Source organism: Morchella sextelata (assembly GCF_020137385.1).
Source record: "Morchella sextelata strain SCLS chromosome Unknown scls_20, whole genome shotgun sequence".
NCBI classification, from domain to species: domain Eukaryota; kingdom Fungi; phylum Ascomycota; class Pezizomycetes; order Pezizales; family Morchellaceae; genus Morchella; species Morchella sextelata.
The window spans coordinates 1,003,250-1,020,020 of NW_025408635.1; the positions used below are offsets into that span (position 1 = coordinate 1,003,250).

The 16,771-nt window shown below is 48.1% G+C and overlaps 3 protein-coding genes across 3 annotated transcripts; 2 read left to right on the forward strand and 1 right to left on the reverse strand.

The window, feature by feature from the left end:
* Window positions 1-485: 485 nt before the first annotated feature.
* Window positions 486-4,018, forward strand: H6S33_006469 (uncharacterized protein; the record flags this gene model as incomplete). Its single annotated transcript, XM_044837822.1, has 9 exons — window positions 486-605; window positions 782-878; window positions 1,021-1,102; window positions 1,223-1,272; window positions 1,413-1,745; window positions 1,817-2,626; window positions 2,713-2,900; window positions 3,133-3,296; window positions 3,388-4,018. 9 exons carry the CDS (start codon window positions 486-488, stop codon window positions 4,016-4,018), a joined length of 2,475 nt encoding a protein of 824 aa, XP_044689996.1.
* A 3,146-nt stretch (window positions 4,019-7,164) lies between these two features.
* On the forward strand, window positions 7,165-8,722 carry H6S33_006470 (uncharacterized protein; the record flags this gene model as incomplete). Its single annotated transcript, XM_044837824.1, has 2 exons — window positions 7,165-7,361; window positions 7,666-8,722. The coding sequence occupies 2 exons, from the start codon at window positions 7,165-7,167 to the stop codon at window positions 8,720-8,722; spliced, it is 1,254 nt and encodes a 417-aa protein (XP_044689997.1).
* A 6,080-nt stretch (window positions 8,723-14,802) lies between these two features.
* On the reverse strand, window positions 14,803-16,143 carry H6S33_006471 (uncharacterized protein; the record flags this gene model as incomplete). Its single annotated transcript, XM_044837825.1, has 4 exons — window positions 14,803-15,113; window positions 15,176-15,670; window positions 15,740-15,930; window positions 15,998-16,143. 4 exons carry the CDS (start codon window positions 16,141-16,143, stop codon window positions 14,803-14,805), a joined length of 1,143 nt encoding a protein of 380 aa, XP_044689998.1.
* Window positions 16,144-16,771: the final 628 nt, after the last annotated feature.

The window sequence follows — 16,771 nt, forward strand, 5'->3', positions numbered from 1 at the left end:
CCATCCCATCCCGACCTTCATCTACTGCCTGGCGCTCCCCTCCTTCGTAAGGAGTCAGTCAGCCCCATCGCGAATCTCTCCCCCCACCCTCCACCCCCCAGACGCGCGTTGTCGGCAGCTCGCAGTATCAACAACAACCTAGACGCCCAGGCACTACCATAACTGTGCTCGAGTAATAGAGGCCCCTGCCCGCTAAAAACAACTTCTGGTCTGTCGAGCCTCACTCATCGCGCCAACCGAGACCACACCACAACACATCACGTCCACAGCCCAAAGCTCTCTACAGCCTCGTCAATAGCGAAAACGTTACAACTACCGCTATATTCAACATCCCTCCCAAATATCTGCGTTTGCACCCGTGTTTGGGGGCTTTCTAATCAGGGCAAATCTAGTCTATCTTAGGCGACGAGGAGGAAGGCTACGATAAGTCGCCGCGCTTCCCTCGTCGTCCGTCTTACCCCCGCTGGGAACATCGCCGATCGACTATGATGGCCTTAACAGTGCCAAATCCGCCGACGACGCCGCGACGAGTAAAGGTATATGAGTTGAGGAACAATGACTGGTTCGATAGGGGAACTGGATACTGCACAGGACAGCTGGTTAATGTAAGGATTTTTTTCCCCGGGCCTATCTTGTTAGTGCGACCACGACGATCCCGAAGCTGTTGGCAATGGCTCGAAATTTTTCATCTTGCAATTGTTGGCTTTTTCGTGCCCGGATGGATTGGTCGTCGTTATGTTGTAGGCTATAGGTGGCTGATGGTCGTGGCGCGCTGTTGTAGGACGAACCTCATATACAGGTGAAATCGGAGGAGGAGCAGGACCGGATGCTGCTAGAGACTAAGATAATAAAAGATGATGGCTATCAGAAACAACAGGGTAAGTATCGATTTTATCACATCCCCACGATTCCAATCTCTCCAAGGCACCGGTAAAGTGCAGAAGGAAAATAGGTGGCATGATTCTCCAAGTGCGCCTTTCAGGTTTGCCTCAAAAGTGTCGCTAATACCCCATGACGTAGAAACCCTTATCGTGTGGACTGAGCCGCATGGTACAGACATGGCATTGAGTTTCCAAGAACCCGAAGGGTGTGCAGCGATCTGGTAGGTTCATCTCTAGCTCTTGCACCCGTCGTTATATATACTATTAAAAGTGCGCGGAGAATGGTGATGATATGATGTCAAGTGGCTTGTACTTCGTACTTACGGATAAACGCACTACAGGGAGTTCGTTAGTCATGTCCAAACTCATTTACTGTCCATGTCCGGAACAGGTATGTAGCTAACATCCCCCATCTACCGTCTCTATGTTTGTCCTTGCCGATACCCTTCAATTTATTCGCTATTGCTACTCCTATCTGGAACCATGGGCACCGACCGGGTATCGACAAAGATTCTAATATTTAAGATACAGATGAGATGTTATCAGACGATCCAAACGAAGCCATGATAGCTTCCGTAATGTTGCCTCCCCCGGAACTTGGTAACCTCATGGATATCGAAAATCAGATTCGAATTGCGAGCTCAACAGTGCCGGGAAGAGATTCATTGGGCAAATTCATCCTTAGTGAAGACTACATTGGAAAGCTTATTCCATTATTGGAGGTTGCGGAGGATTTAGAGAGCTTGGATAACCTTCACAGATTATGCAATATTATGAAGATGATGATTTTATTGAACGATACGTTGATCATCGAGCACATTGTCATGGATGAGGTTGTACTGGGGGTTGTAGGGATCCTAGAGTGTAAGTTTAGGAGGATGGGAAGCACAATATGCAGTGCGTCACTTACGCTAACGCCCCTGGCTTGCATGCAGACGACCCTGACTTCCCAAGCCACAAGGCCAATCACCGCCAATTCCTTTCGGACAAATCAAAATTCAAGGAGGTAGTGCCGATAAAAGATCCGGAGATCAAGAAAAAGATCCACTGGACATACCGGCTGCAGTATCTGAAAGACGTTGTGCTGGCCAGAATTCTCGACGATCCGACTTTCTCCGTACTTAATTCTCTTATCTTCTTCAATCAGGTTGACATCCTGCAACATTTGCAAAGCAACCAAGCTTTCCTAAAGGATCTTTTCGCGATTTTTCACACAGAGGGATCGGAACCGTCGAAAAAGAAGAATGGTGTTCTGTTCATTCAGCAATGCTGTTCCATCGCAAAGAACCTCCAGGGTCCTGCTAGAACCCAGCTCTACACATACTTTATTCAGAATGGCCTATTTGCCGTTATAGATTTTGCGCTGCTCCACGAAGACGCTGCCGTCAGGATCGCCGGCACTGAGGTCCTTGTGGCCATGATAGACCACGATCCAGTGATGATGCGCAACGTTATATTCCGACAGATCAGCGACAAGCAGAAGCCATTGACCGACACATTAATTGAGCTATTGCTAGGAGAGCAAGATTTGGGAGTAAAGGGACAGATCGCGGATGCTATCAGGGTGTTGCTGGATCCCGCGACAGGACCGCAACTTGAAGGACTTGGAAAGTCTAGTGATATCACCATGAGACTACGAAGTCATTCCACAGACCATGAGACGGAGAGTTTCTTGAAGAACTTTTATGATGAGTCCGCCAAAAAGCTATTTCTGCCGTTATCCGACTTAAGCAAGAGAACATCACGTAAGGACACTTTAGAATATGGAGGGTGTGTATTGCGGGGGATATGGAAAGAGAGTAAATGACTGACGGAATTTCGTAATGGGCAGTAAAAGGGTTATCGATAGCGGAGGTATCACTGTATTCACATCTTGTGGAGACATTGTGCATTTTCGTCCGACAACACGCATTCCGGGGCAAATACTTCCTATTAGCTGAGAATTTACCATCGCGAGTAGCACAGCTGCTGGAATCGCCGCAGAAACACCTCAAGCTCACTGCACTGAAGTTTTTCCGCGTATGTGTAGGTTTACAGGATGAGTTTTATATCCGGCATATGATCAAGCACAAGTTGTTCGAACCCATTTTGAACATTGTCATTGAAACCATGCCAAGAGATAATTTACTCAATTCAGCTTGTTTAGAATTCTTCGAATTCATCAAACGGGTTTGGAGCCTTTCCCCTTCTGTGGGTATTTTTGGTCATATTATCACGGGTGTTCAGTAGTGCTAATGGGGTTCGAAAATAGGAAAACGTAAAGCAAATTATCCTCCATTTGGTTGAGAATTACCGTGAAAAGATGTCAATGATTACATATGTCGATACCTTCTCCGTTCTAATCTTAAGAAACGATCAAATGCAAGATAGTACTTTGCCGTCAAATTATCCCTCAGAGGTAGACCGCACGCCAAGGTTAGTATTAATTAGCTAGTTTCGTATATGCTGTGCCATCATCAATCCCCAAAGGTTACTGTTACTCACACTCTATTCGTCCGACCTGTAGAAACCAAATCAACGGCGCACGAAGATGGGACGGAATCAAAGAAACAGATCCTTTGGAAGAGGAGTACTTCAACGGTTCAGACGAAGAAGACAACACTCCAGGCCTAAGGCTTATCAACGGAGGTACACCGGTGATGAAGGGACTGGTGGATTATGCAGATGAAGAATCCATGGATGATATCGGAGAGGAAGCTACTGTCAAGAAGGAAGACGAGGGTGAGGTCAAGGTTGAGATAAAGATGGAAGATTCGCCAGTAAAGGATCCCTCATCATCAGCAACCCCAAGCCCGTCAACGTCACCGTCAACGGTCAGGTCAAAATCAGAAGAGCCGGTATCGAGCCTGCCCATGCCCGAGCGACTGGCAGAGAAGAGGAGGAGAGAGGAGGAAGACGACGATGAGCTGGGTAAATTGTCTAGGACAAAAAAGAGAGGCCCAAGTGGTGGAAGTAGCCTCATCCAAATGGGGTCGAGGAAGAGGAGTTTCGGAGGCAGCGGCAGCCCGCCCAGTAAGAAGATTGCTATTAACTTGGCAGTCAAAACCACTACGGCGGGGGACGCAGCTGATGAAAACAGTGAGGAGCCAATCAAGGTGGAAGTGAATGAGGAGGAGGTCCCGAAAGAGGAGGCGTAAATTGCGAGAAGGATTCAATAAATAAATTTAAAAAAGGCGGTGGGGAATCTTTCTTTCTCTTGGCGCTGGCTTATGCGTTTCGCGATAATTTCCTTTTTATATCTTATTTTATACTGCCAAAGGGAAATGTTTCTTATATCTTCTTTTTCTTTTTTTTTTTTTTGCCTTTATTTCTGCCACCGCCAAATCTATTTTTTCTCCCAAATCTCTCTATTCCGTATTGTTATCCGGCGTATCTGCTTTTTTGATTTGTTGACTTTTCTCTTGTTCTCTTTTCTCGTTTCTTTAGCACGTCCCTTGTCCCGGGTCGACAAGGGGGAGGGCTTGTGATGCTTGTGCTGGGATGGGGAAGCATCGGTGCTGCTTCACTATAAGCGCGCCGGCAGAGCGGGCGGGCAGAGGGATCAATCTATGGGCCGGGATCGGGTGATGATATAAACCACGTGAATAGGCACAATTGTACCCGGGTTGTGGGAGAACGGAGGACAGTGAGTGTGGGCCGGCGTGAAGGTCTGGTTGGAGAAACAGGATGTAGAATAAGTAGAGTTTACCTGAGCTGCCTGTCTGCTATCGAGTACCATTAGTCATCGCATGAGCTGACAATTGTTCCTAAAATTCAATGGGGTTGGGGATTTGAGTGGGTGAGGGGAGAGGGAGGGGAAGAAAAGGGAAATTCAAAAGCTCCCGTGTAATATAGTGATTTCATGGCTAGCCTTTTGTTTTTTTTCTTTTTTCAGATTTGTTTTCTTTCTAGCTAGCATACTCTACTCTTGGTTGCTTGATATTGATGAAACTTGCTTTGCATGTGCTGCTGTCAACATCTTCTCGATTTCGTTTCATATCTCTCTTGCTATATTTCGTTGAATTGTTTCCGTTTCGTTTCAGAGGGACAGATATATGACCTCATACATTCCCGGTTGAATGAGGCTGTTGGTCGTTGTTGTCGTCTGTCGTTGTTTTGGACCGGGTTGGATATTGATACTTAACTGGCTGGCAGGTACTGGCAGAAGAAGGGAAGCGAGGAAAAAAAAAAAATTCAATCACGCTTTTTTACCCATACCAACCCAGTAGATATTGGCATATGCTGTCCGTTTCATCCATCTTCCTAATTCAGCCGAATGTAAGCGGGATCGATGGACCAATCGTTTTGTCTCGTGGGAATTCGGTAATCTTGTTTTGGAGAGGGGTTTTGTTTGTGGATCATTGATCTCCTCTACCTACTCTAGGTAGAGTATAGGTAGGTAAGGTAGTTTCATGTCTGGTCATCCAACGTGGATACATAGCGCTGTTTTGGGGGAGCTCCCAATCCTGGTGGATCGTGAGATCGAGATTTGAAACATGTGCTAGACGGGGAAGAGGTGTTCTTGGTGAGTCTGTTAGTAGGTAACTTTACTGTGCCTCCTGCGTGGAGGAATGAGGAGGAGCGCTAAGTATTGATAGTTGGGTTTGGGTTTGAGATGTAATTGCTATATGTAGTAGACTCGTCGGTAGGGTGACGCGCGGTCACAGGTGGTCACTCAAGTCACAAATACTCTACTTGCATACTTATACGTACTTTATTACTCGCGACAGGCATGAAGTACCCGAATATGCAGCTACAAGTTTTTAGTGTATTTTGACTTCTACTCCAATGGAAATTGCAGATTAGGACGTGCATTTTCGGGTACTTGTTACCTGCTGCGAGTACTATTCTACTAGTGCTCTAGGTACGGTTGTCTCTCGAGCTGTCTGTCTCTCCGAGTTGACTTCAGGCCATACCTTGTCTATCACGAGAATAGAACAGCATCAACCTCACCGCACCGGGAGTTGAATATCTCTCAAAGAGAAGTAAGGCAATTGATAACTTCTCTGATTTGCCCTCTTTTGTAATTGGTCCGAGGAGAATAAAACGTTCTGGAAGATCGCATTTCCCCCCCAATTATGATCACCAGCTAATATTCCTATTTGCTCATAGCATCCCACACACACTCCCCAGCTAGGTAGCTGCCTTATGCAACAGCGTCTGTGTGTTTATGCAGAGACTTTCTGTTTAGCACTCCATTCCCAGCTGGATCCGTTCCAATTGCTTTCTCGGATGAGCAATGCCGAACGGTCAACAGCGGGACTACGTTTATTATTACTCTACCAGTGATATTTGCAGTCATGTGACTGTGCTCAACATATCGATAATAAACACACTTCTCTTTTTACTTTTGCGCCTGAGTAAATTGGATCCTTCGGTAACGTAACGGGAATCGGCTTTTTTACTCTTTTTCACATGGGGGGTCAGGCAGAGGGGCGCAGTGTGAAAGTGTGAAGGAAGAGCTCAGAGAGGTTGATCATTCTTGGCCTGCACCTGCAGCAATCACTCTCTCTTCTTTGGTAGGGGCGACTAGAGTACATCCGCTTTGAGTATATCCATACGATGGATACCTACGCAGAGCCAGTAGAGTACCTAGAGTACCTAGAGCGCTGGTACTCTAGAGTAGGTATCGCTATGTCATTTGGGAGACTTGTCGTTCGATTTATTCGTCTTTCCCACCCTGGACCCTGCAAAGTAAGGGTTTTGGCGCTGGCTCTTCTTCCCTCCCGGAATTCCCACCCCACGAGGTCGACTCGCGGTAACCAAAAACTGCATGGGTTGATTTTTTTTTTTTTTTCGTTTGGAGGGGCCTGGCTGGCCTGGCTATGTATGATGATGCTGCCTACAGGGCCTTCCTTTTTTCTTTTTCTGCTGCCTGTTCGTTTCGGGTCTCTTGCTACGCAATGCAGGGTGGCACAGCGTCACGACGATCATGACCATCCCTATCAGGCCGGCCTCAACTTCCGCCCGCGGGTAGCAGTAAGTAGCAGTAGTAGGAAAAATCTGATAAAATAAACGAGACAGCAACCCGGGGGGGGGGGGGGGGGGGGGGGTAAGTAAGGGAAGGCAAGGGGAAGGGGGGGGGGGGGGGGGGGAAGCAGCAAAGCAGCAGCAGCAACAAAAAAAAAAAAAGAAGTCGAACAATGACTTCTCCTTTCCGGCACTTACACTTCACCAACCCCTACTACTACTACCGCTACTACTACTACCCACGACTGCTACTCACCACCAGCAGCACATCAGTTGCTTGAACCTTCCTCACAACCAGACTTGGACAAGAGTCATGATCATGTTAAACACAAACATGCGAACGAATGCAAATACCCACAAGCTCCCAGAGGAGATTCTGGAGCAGATTATCGGATACCTCGAGAAGACGGACCTGGCGCGCGTTGCGGCCGTCAGCAGGACCTTTTGGAGGCTGGCGGTCGCGAAGCTGTATCATGAGATCAGGTTCGATCCCTATGCCTACCGCGAGAGCCAGCTGCGAGTTTTGAAGAGGTGAGTTTTGTGTTTTGCTGCCTCTGCCTTCTGCCTGCTGTCGTCGTCTGTCCGTCTGGGTGGCGAGAATTGTCAATTCCCCCCAAAAAACCAATGCCCGGAACTCTTGGAGGAGAAGAGGGGGTGAGCTCTTTTAAATTCCCTGTCATCAATTGCCATTATCATTTTGCATATGCACCAGAGAGAGAGAGAGAGAGAGAAAGAGAGAGAGAGAGAGAAAGAGAGAGAGAGTGGAGGATCATGATATCTTTTGCCTGCAATTCCTCGAAGGCCCAAATCGCTAAACTTCCCCTCTCCCACCTAGCTCCCCGCATCTCACCACCCTCGTCCGCCGCCTCACAATCGACATTGCCCCGCTGCCCCAATTCCAAGACGAGAACGAGATCCAAGAATTCAACTGGGGCCACCCCCTCCTCAAAGACGAGCCACCGGTCCACACCGCGCGCTCCGCCCTCCTCTCCCTCATCCCGCACCTGCCCTCGCTCGAATCCCTCGAATGCCACGACCTCTCTGGCGAACCGCACAGCACCTCGGCTACCCCCGCTCGCTCCCTCATGCGCACCCTCTTCTCGCACTGTCGCCACCTGCGCAAGCTAACACGCACCGACTGGTGGCGCGATCTCGGCTGCTCGTACGGTGCCGTGGGACCGACGGCGCTGACCCACCTAACCATCAGTGTGCCGGAGAGCTACTTCGCCGTCGACGAGGACGGGCTTGTAGGCGTAGATGAGGGCGCGTGCGAGGAGCTGCGCGCACTGTTGAGGGCGAGCCCCGCGCTGACGTATCTGGACTTCTATCGCGGGCGGGTGTCGATGGGGCTGATATTCCGTGGGCGGCGGGGCGGCCGGGACAGCGACGGTGATATGATGCTGGGGCGGAGCCGGCGCCGGCGGAGCAGTGCGTGGAGCCGGGCGTCGGTGGAGTCGGGGTCCGGGTCGGGGTCATCGTCGGGGTCGGGGACGCCGCCGCTGCTGGACAAGGACGATGAGCGGCCGGTGGTACTACCGAACCTCAAAACTCTAGTGCTTTGGGCGACGTTCGTCGAGGAGAAGGCGGAGGTGCTGGTGGGCGAGTATCTGGCGACGCGGGCGGGCATCTTTCCGGCGCTGACGGGGCTGGAGCTTGTGTCGGTGCGGTGCGAGAAGGAGGGGCTGTATGTGGCGGACCAGGTCAGTGCGCAGATGCTGATGGATGCGGTGGTGACGCTGCGGGACTGCGAGGTGAAGACCATCACGGAGAGGCAGATTTATGACTTTAGTGGGGCGGCGGCGGGCACGGAGGACCTGCATCATGCGATGTCGATGGTGAATGAGAAACATGGGAGGCAGCCGGATCGGAGGAGCCGGTTTAGACAGTGGTGAGAATGAGGCTGGAGATGTACTCTGTGTGTCTCTGTCTCTGTCTGTGCTTATGTGCGTGTTGTGTGTGTGTATTGTGTGTGCCATACTCTTGGGGGCGTGTTTTTCTTTTTCTTTTTTTCGGTGCTTTGGGGTTATTGTTTTGGTTTTGGCTTTTTATTTCCTAGACCTAGCTATCTTGGGAGGCGGGAGGGAAGGGGGGCTCTTCTTTTTTGTCGGTCGTTTTCTTTGGGCTTTTTTTCTAACTTAGCAGGCTAGGTTTGGGGAATAGGGTGTTTGCTTTTCTTTCCAGTGCACTGAACAAAAGGGGGGGGGGGGGGGGGGCTACTACTTAGATCATTTACGCTTGACGAAGTTACGAGACGATGTCTGTATGCTACTTGGTTTTGTCATGAAAAGTCACTCGTACATGTTTTTTTCTACTTACTCTATGTATCGACAATCGTTTACTCTACAAAATACCTACCTTCATGAGGACTGAGATACATGCTCAAATCTACAACACAAAGTGTAGATCGCCGTGTCACACGAGATCGTTTCTGTTTCCTGCCTCCCTCCAGATCAGCCCGGGGATTTCGCCTGCGACCAGTCAGCGACAACCACGTTCGTGACTGATTTGAGAGGAGAAAAAAACCTGGTTTCTTTCTTTGGATGTGGCGTGATGGGGAGGGCCAATCATCACTCTATCTATTGTTTTCCCCTCTTTTAGGGCCGGCTGAGGATCTACTGTAGAGGAGGTACCTAGTCTGTGTCACCGGTATGAGTCTCACTCACTGTCTCTGTACCTATTCTTTGATCTCGATATCGACTATCACGTCACATGTCCGTTGCCAAGAATTTGAATATTGTACATACATAAATGTGCCTGAAAAAAACTTTCTCGTGCGCATTTTTGGGCGGTGGGAAAAGAAGCAGGTTTCTTTGGGCGTACACCAATTTCGTTCCAAGTTTTTTCATGAGGGGGGCCTCTGCAGCGGTGAGAAGCTGTGTTTTTTTTCTTTCTTTCGCCCCCAATTACTTGTTAACCCACCTTCAATTGTCTGTCCTCCCCTCCCTCGCGCCTGGCGCCTGGCAGTTGGCTCTTAGATATCTCTCTCTCGGTAGTTCGTTTCTCTCCCCCGGAGTCAATATCACACACCCCCTCACGTGAGCCCGGCAACTCCCATATATGTACCCCCTCACACAACATGCAGCGAGTGTGTATGTAGAGTGGGTACATGTAGATAGAGTAGGAGGGGCTAGGAGCCTAAACCCTGCTCAGAATATTAGTATCTTCATGTATTCCTCCCCGCAAGTGTCAAGCAAGGCAAGCGCCATGTCGAGTAACTAGGGTAGCTACATGTGCCCACAAAATCTCCCGGCAAGCCAGGATTATCACGGTGACCCATCGTACTTCATGTACGGGCCGGGGGCGGGGCGGGGCGGGGCGCTTGAAGCACTATGTATCTCTCGGCCGCAACACAACGGCTCAGGCACATACACGGTGACGTCGCTCATGCAGCCTGTGTGTTTAAGCTTCCACAGATCTCTTGGCACCGGCCGGCAAGGGTAAGGTTGTGCCATATATAAGGAGAATTTTTCTCACCGCCCCCTCCCCAAGAGATAGAAGGAGGACCCGATGATGACTTCAAAATGCAAGAGGTGATGTTAACCCTGTGTAGCTTCCCTGCAGCTTTTGGCTGCGGGGGAGAAGCAGTGGTGGTTAATGATGGCTGCAAAAAGATGAGAGCTTGTTTTGACTGAGGGTAGTACTACATGTAGTATTCTGGTTGGCGTGGTGCTGTTGTGGGGAGGACAGAAAAATGATTTTTTTTTTTGCTGCGATGCTTTTTTGGGGGTGTTGTGGTTGGGTGGGTGCCACTGGGTGGGTGCGTCTCCTTGGTAGTGTGCGTCGTTGGTAGTGTGGACTCCAAGATCTTCTTGCCCCTAGCACCCTTTCGTCTTCAGACAAGCTTTCCGATAATTACTAAACAGGAGAGAGAAGGTCGATATATGACAAACTATATTGATCAGTGATACAATATCTTCATCATGAGATATCACTCGATGACATATCCACCACCTGAGAGAAAGATTGATAATTCGTTATGCTGAGGGAAGGGGATTGATCGCTCTTCAAAAAGGACAAGCTCAAGCTACAATTAGATAAAGGGGTCAACAGAGCTGGTTACATATGTATTATCGAATTGAACAACCTGTCTATATGATGTGTCCAGTGTGCTGTCCTGTAAGATGAGATGTGTTCCCATCATATGTATATAATTTTAGCTGCTACGAAGTAACTTTAGTAGATACAAGTTCGGTATGAGACGAGGATATAGAGGCCAGTTCTGTGCTAGTCAAGTTTCTGTGAAAGAGGATGGAACTAAGGAAGGAGCAGGAGGGGATTTGTCGACGCCCAACCACATACGCAAGAGAGAAAGCAGGGTAGGGATTTAAGGGACAGATATTGCGCAGAAGCCTCGGCGTAAAGTAAAGAGTGAGGGCTGACCACACGCCCGCATATATGCATTACTCTACCCCTACAGCTAGGAGCCGGAATGAGGTCGCGATGATCTTTATCGTATTTTTAGCTTATTTTTGGAGCTGAAAACCTAGAGGTGGTTGCCAACAATTTCAACGCCGGTGTTGTAAGTTCCAGTCATGAACTATCACTCGCTCATTAGAGGAGTTGGGACTTTTTTTTTTTTTTTTTTGTTTAATTCATTAATTGAGGAGTTGAGACTTGGTGTGCGCACCCCCCGCGGGGATCCTAACAAGCGCCAAGAAGATTTACCGAGTCTACCATAACAGGACCATGAACAGCTTGCAAGCTATTGGAATGTATATGCGCCTTCGCCTCGTATATTTCGGTCATGTGTCCGGAGGCCGCAGCTAGCTTGCTTGCCTGCGGATTGCATCCTCCCGGTGTTTGCTGCGTTGCACCTACGGAGATGGGTGTGAGATTGGTAGAGGATAGCATGCTTACATGCCGTTGCTGTAAGTATGAATAGGTGAATTACGCTTGGAATATTTGGCGCGGAGAGATGCGCGCGCGATTTGGGTCGTTATGTGCTGAAACTCTTCATTCATGGTGGAAGTGGTTGGTGACTAAAGTAAACACATACACATAGGTGCTGTGATCATGTCTATTACTAGCGCAGTATGTATATGTAAACTTCAAAATCTCCCGCACGCCTAGTTGGAGCGCTGCAGATTTTGCAGAGGCCTCAAAGCAGAGTTGATGCTTAACTGGATGTCCACTGCACACGTCGGTTCAAACAAATTTGAAGGCCCATAGGACAACAAACTTCAGAACATAAGCGGGTAAGCGTAATCATCAAGTTAACAAACCTGCGCAAAACCCCTCTAGAGGATATATGACTGCCAGTTATAGCTTCAGCTAGCTGTCTAGGTCAGCACTTAAAGAGGAGGCCATCTACTTATCAGCCTTCGGGTTAGATGTAAGCCAATTCATAGGCGGCGGTGCTATCTATAGATTAAACGTTCCGCCATCCATGAAGTACAAAGAAGCCGTCGAGTTCGCGAAATTACGTTCAGCTTCAGGAAAAATGGTAAGAGTTCTTCTCATTTCGTGGTTCTAGTCGATCTCAGCAAACACTAGAATCTCCGTGCCGAGAAGCTCTGTATCAGAAGCAACGGAAGCAGTGGCCTAGTATCGGACACGACTCAGAGCTTGTTCAGGACGATCCCAAGCTTTGTCTTGACTCATGTTTAGTTGCCCCCCCCCCCCGGGGGGGGTGCCAGGCGTGAGAGGCACATCAGTAAGAAGAGAATTTAGGGGGAGGGTGTAAAGTTTGTCAACGACAGCTGGCAGAGGCCAGTACATGTTGCAAAAGAAACCGACATTTTATTCCGGGAAGAAGAGAAGTGTTGGGGATGTGTAGGTGTCTTGCGTTGTGGGAAGTTGGGGGTGCGGCAAGCCTTTGCTTGATACTGAACTTGATAGGGTTAGGGATTACCACTTATCTTGGCACCGGCTTAGCTGTTCTCTCAAATATCAATTTGGGATACTGTAAAATATGGGTGAGTGGTCTAGTTGGTAAGTCCCCTAGATCGCCCCCGTAACAACACCGTGTGTTGATACCCCGGAGACGTCCTGGCTTCGAACCAAGGGTGGGAGTAGTATCGGTAATTCCGATGCAGTACTTTTTGTGTTTTTATTTTTTTTAATTGTAGAACATCTTGCTCTCACTCTATGAAAAATCTGGAACTGAAGCCAAAAGATCTGGTAGAAGCTGCAAGAGGGGATGTAGAGGGGACGATTGAAAGGAGGATGCTTGATCATACGTATTTAAAATGAAGCTCACCGGCAACAAACAGAATTAATCAAGTGTTCCTACATCCGCTTCTCCCTCGACGACAGCGCCATAACCTTGGGCCATCTGTGATCAAGACAAAAAAAAAGAAGCACGAACCCCAACACCATCATCCATCTTCCCGATATTAAATCTGTTAATTAGGTCCGCGCCGAGGCGTCCCTAATGCAACAAATCCTAAGAAAGCTTAACAGATGGGGAGAGAGCGGTGATCGATAACTAGAGGTAAGGTATGGGAGAAGAGGAGAGGGAGAGTGAGAGGAGGTTGGGAAAGGAAAAAAGGGGGGGGGGGGGTATTGGAAGTCTTCCGGCTATGGCACTGACTAATGGATAGGAGCATGAAGGGTGTTGGTGTCGATCACGAAGTTGATTGCTCACACTACCGGTTCTTGATGGGAACGAGACAACACTCGATTAAAGTAGAGGACAGCATCTATAAGGAAAAGAAAATTTAAAAAGAGAAAGAAAGAGCTTTGATTGGAGCGAGTGATAGCTCATGCTCCAACAGTTGATAACTTAATTTCTTGATTTGGGCTCCTCGGGGCGTGTTCACATGCCCTTCCTTGCTACAAAGCCATGAGCTCTAGATCAGGCTTTACACTGCATTCAAACAGCAAGCCTGAGCTAATGAAGTGCTTTAAACCAATCCAGCCTACTGTAATGGCCCATCCTAAGACGTAGCGAGCCATAGGCGTTTAGAATTGATGTAAATGCGACATTACGAAAAGATGGGCCAGTTACAGTACCAAAAAACGGGTGGGGGTTAGTACGGTAGTACTACGCCATCCCATAAAACCGGGTAGCACTCCGGTTGTCGAGCGAGTAAAGCCGCCTTTCAGCAAATGCTCTATCGATGCCGTATCAATACTGTATTATATAATCTATATATTCCCTGGATTGCGCAGTGTGGGTGGTATATTTATACTGCCCTAGTACTTCCGCATTTCCTAAAATACGGCATTTTTGTGGTATTTAGGACAATGCCATTCCCCTAACCCTGGAATATCATATTTGGTGAAGCAGCATTTCAGAATATTGTTTCATCCACCGATCCATCAATTCTTATCATCCTAGGATGGGGTTTAAACAATTGGGATATACTTTTGAAAAATAAATTTTGGGCTCTTAGGCATACATATACACGTCATTTTAATTAGAAGTTGCGTCTACTATTCGATTATGATACGCTCATGTTGGTGATGATGATGATGATGATGAAGTCGTATAGGTGTGGTCTAGTCTTGTAACATGGTGTCCGAGCCTACATGTAGGTGTGGTCCTGGTCATGGACCTGGCGTACTGGCGCGCTGGACCTGGTGCTGGTCACAACGCTAAAATGTGTCTATATTGCTGTGGTAGTGCTACGGTATTGCTATGGTATTGCTACGGCATTCTATGAAAAATATGCTCCTTGAAATGCCGAAATGATGCAGCAGTCCCGAAAATACCGCATTGTAGCAAGACTACCGTAGCACTAACATACTAATCCCTGCCCCATTTTTGGTATTGTAGTTAGCCTATGGCAATGTGAGAAGCTTCAAGTTATTTTCAAGGTACGACAAGGCAAACGACCCACGGTACATAAGAACAGTAAATATCATTACTATATACCAATCATAATATAAGTTTTTTTTTTTTGTTTAATTCATTAATAGCATGCAACCTTACAGCTATGGCAATTATAATATAAATTACTCTTCGAACGCAGACGAACTTTCTATCCATCTAAAGAAGATTCCACATAACCGAAGCTTGGGGCTCGTCCTAGGCCCCCGTCCTAGGCCCCGTTTCCTCGTCCCTCCCCCCAAGGGCTCTCTTCGCAGTCCCTACACCTGATACACCCTCCTCCTGGTTCTCCCCGAGCCAGGGCTTCTCAGACTCTCCAAGCGTCCCGTTCATGACAAAGTAGATGATCAAACCCAAAATGATCATTACAAAGGCGATCGGGTACCACTTCCCAATTGTGTATCCAAAAACCTGCACTCCAATGCAGACACCCCAAAAGTTTGCAGTGAGGAGGGAGATGTTGAAGAACGCGGCGGATGCCATGCGTAGTAGGATGGGGACCACAGTGTCTATTCCACTTAGTCATCCAAACGTCATAGAAAAAGAAAACACGAGAAACCCGCAAACTTACAGAAGATGAACATCGTCAAGGTGAACCCAGTCATGTACCCGCCAACTTTGGAGTTCCAGTTTGCGGTACGGAAACTACTTCTGTCGAAGATACCAGCTTGGGCGCCGTTGATCAACATTCCCCAGAACCCAATCTGTCCGATGACCTCATACATAGGTTTTTTCGACACCAGGAACTCTTCAAACACGTTGCTGAAACCATAAAATGTTGCTCCAAGCAACATGAAAAGATCTCCCTTCACCTCAGTTGGTACTCCACCGAGTGCACTACCATTTTTGGCATCATTCGCAAGCAAAAGACCGAGACCTCCGCAGCAGATCAAGATGCCAAGGACTTGGGTCCACTTGTAGCGCACATGGAGGAAGAAGAAGGAGATGATCACGACGACGACAATAGCCCAGAAGTTGATTAGTTGGGCACTGAGAATTGTCGTGTAGCGGTATGCAAGGACCACGAAATAATTGCCTTCTACATCAAGGAACGCCATGATTATGTCTGTGATGAAGTGGTCAGTGGGTGCGTCTCATTACGACAAGGCGGGGAAGTGGGGGCGGGTGAGATTACATCGCCACCATTCTTTCGAAACCATCTTGCACCATCCTTTGAATCCATACTTATACAGGGTGTAGGAGGTGTACACAAGGTTGAGCAGAACGTAGTTGAAGAAGGACTGGAACGCGGGTATTGAGGTTCCTTCCATCCCAAGAAGACCGGAAAAGGTGTTTGTAGAGGTGATGCATAGTGATAGTATTTGTCTATATCTTGTTAACTTCCAATATCTCTCCCCATTCTCTTCTACAAAATTATGGGTTATATTCATACCCTATCAGCAGAACCAACCAAAATCGCGGCGACTTGATATAAGCAAATCTTCCTTTGGGGGGAGTATTCTCCGTGCTTGAGCTTTCTACCGGCGACGCAGGTAACTCCGCATGCGGGGAAATTTTGGAGTCGTCTTCGGGATACATCGTGTTGTGAAGGACCTAAGCTAACAAGCTACTGTAGTTGAGGACTTTGGCGAGGCTTTTGTAGTCGCTAGTGGGGAGGGGGTAAGTTAATTAGGTCAGGGTTTCGCAAGAGGAGTTCAATTGTCTGGCCGCAGGGGACCGTTGTGTCTCTTGACTTAACACAGTCTCAGACTGAGCTGCACAGTTGTGAACAGGAGGGTGTGAGGAAGAAAAAGGAAGAAGGAAAAAAAAAGCACAATTTCCAGAGGGAAATGTTACCTGTCTAAATAGTCACCAATCCTAGTAAGGTACCTAGGCACTCTAAACTACATATATCATGCAGCTGCCCGCGATGGCGGGACTGCACTTCATCCCTTCCTGGTCAAGCCCAAGCAAAAACAACCCGTGCTATCTCGTGAGATTAGGCGAGTGCCGAGGGCTAGCTTTACTTTGTCGCCTATCGCTTGAACTATGCCTGGCAGAGCAGTGGCGGGTACGGCGCCGCCTCTTGGGTGAGCATCCGATTCGGAAATATTTACCATGATGTTTTCCAGTCATGTTACTAGAGCTGCTGTTAGGTAAAGCTATGTACGGCCTGAAGACGCTGTCGGTGGCGCATAAAGTCACAAAGCTGTGAACTTCATCATGC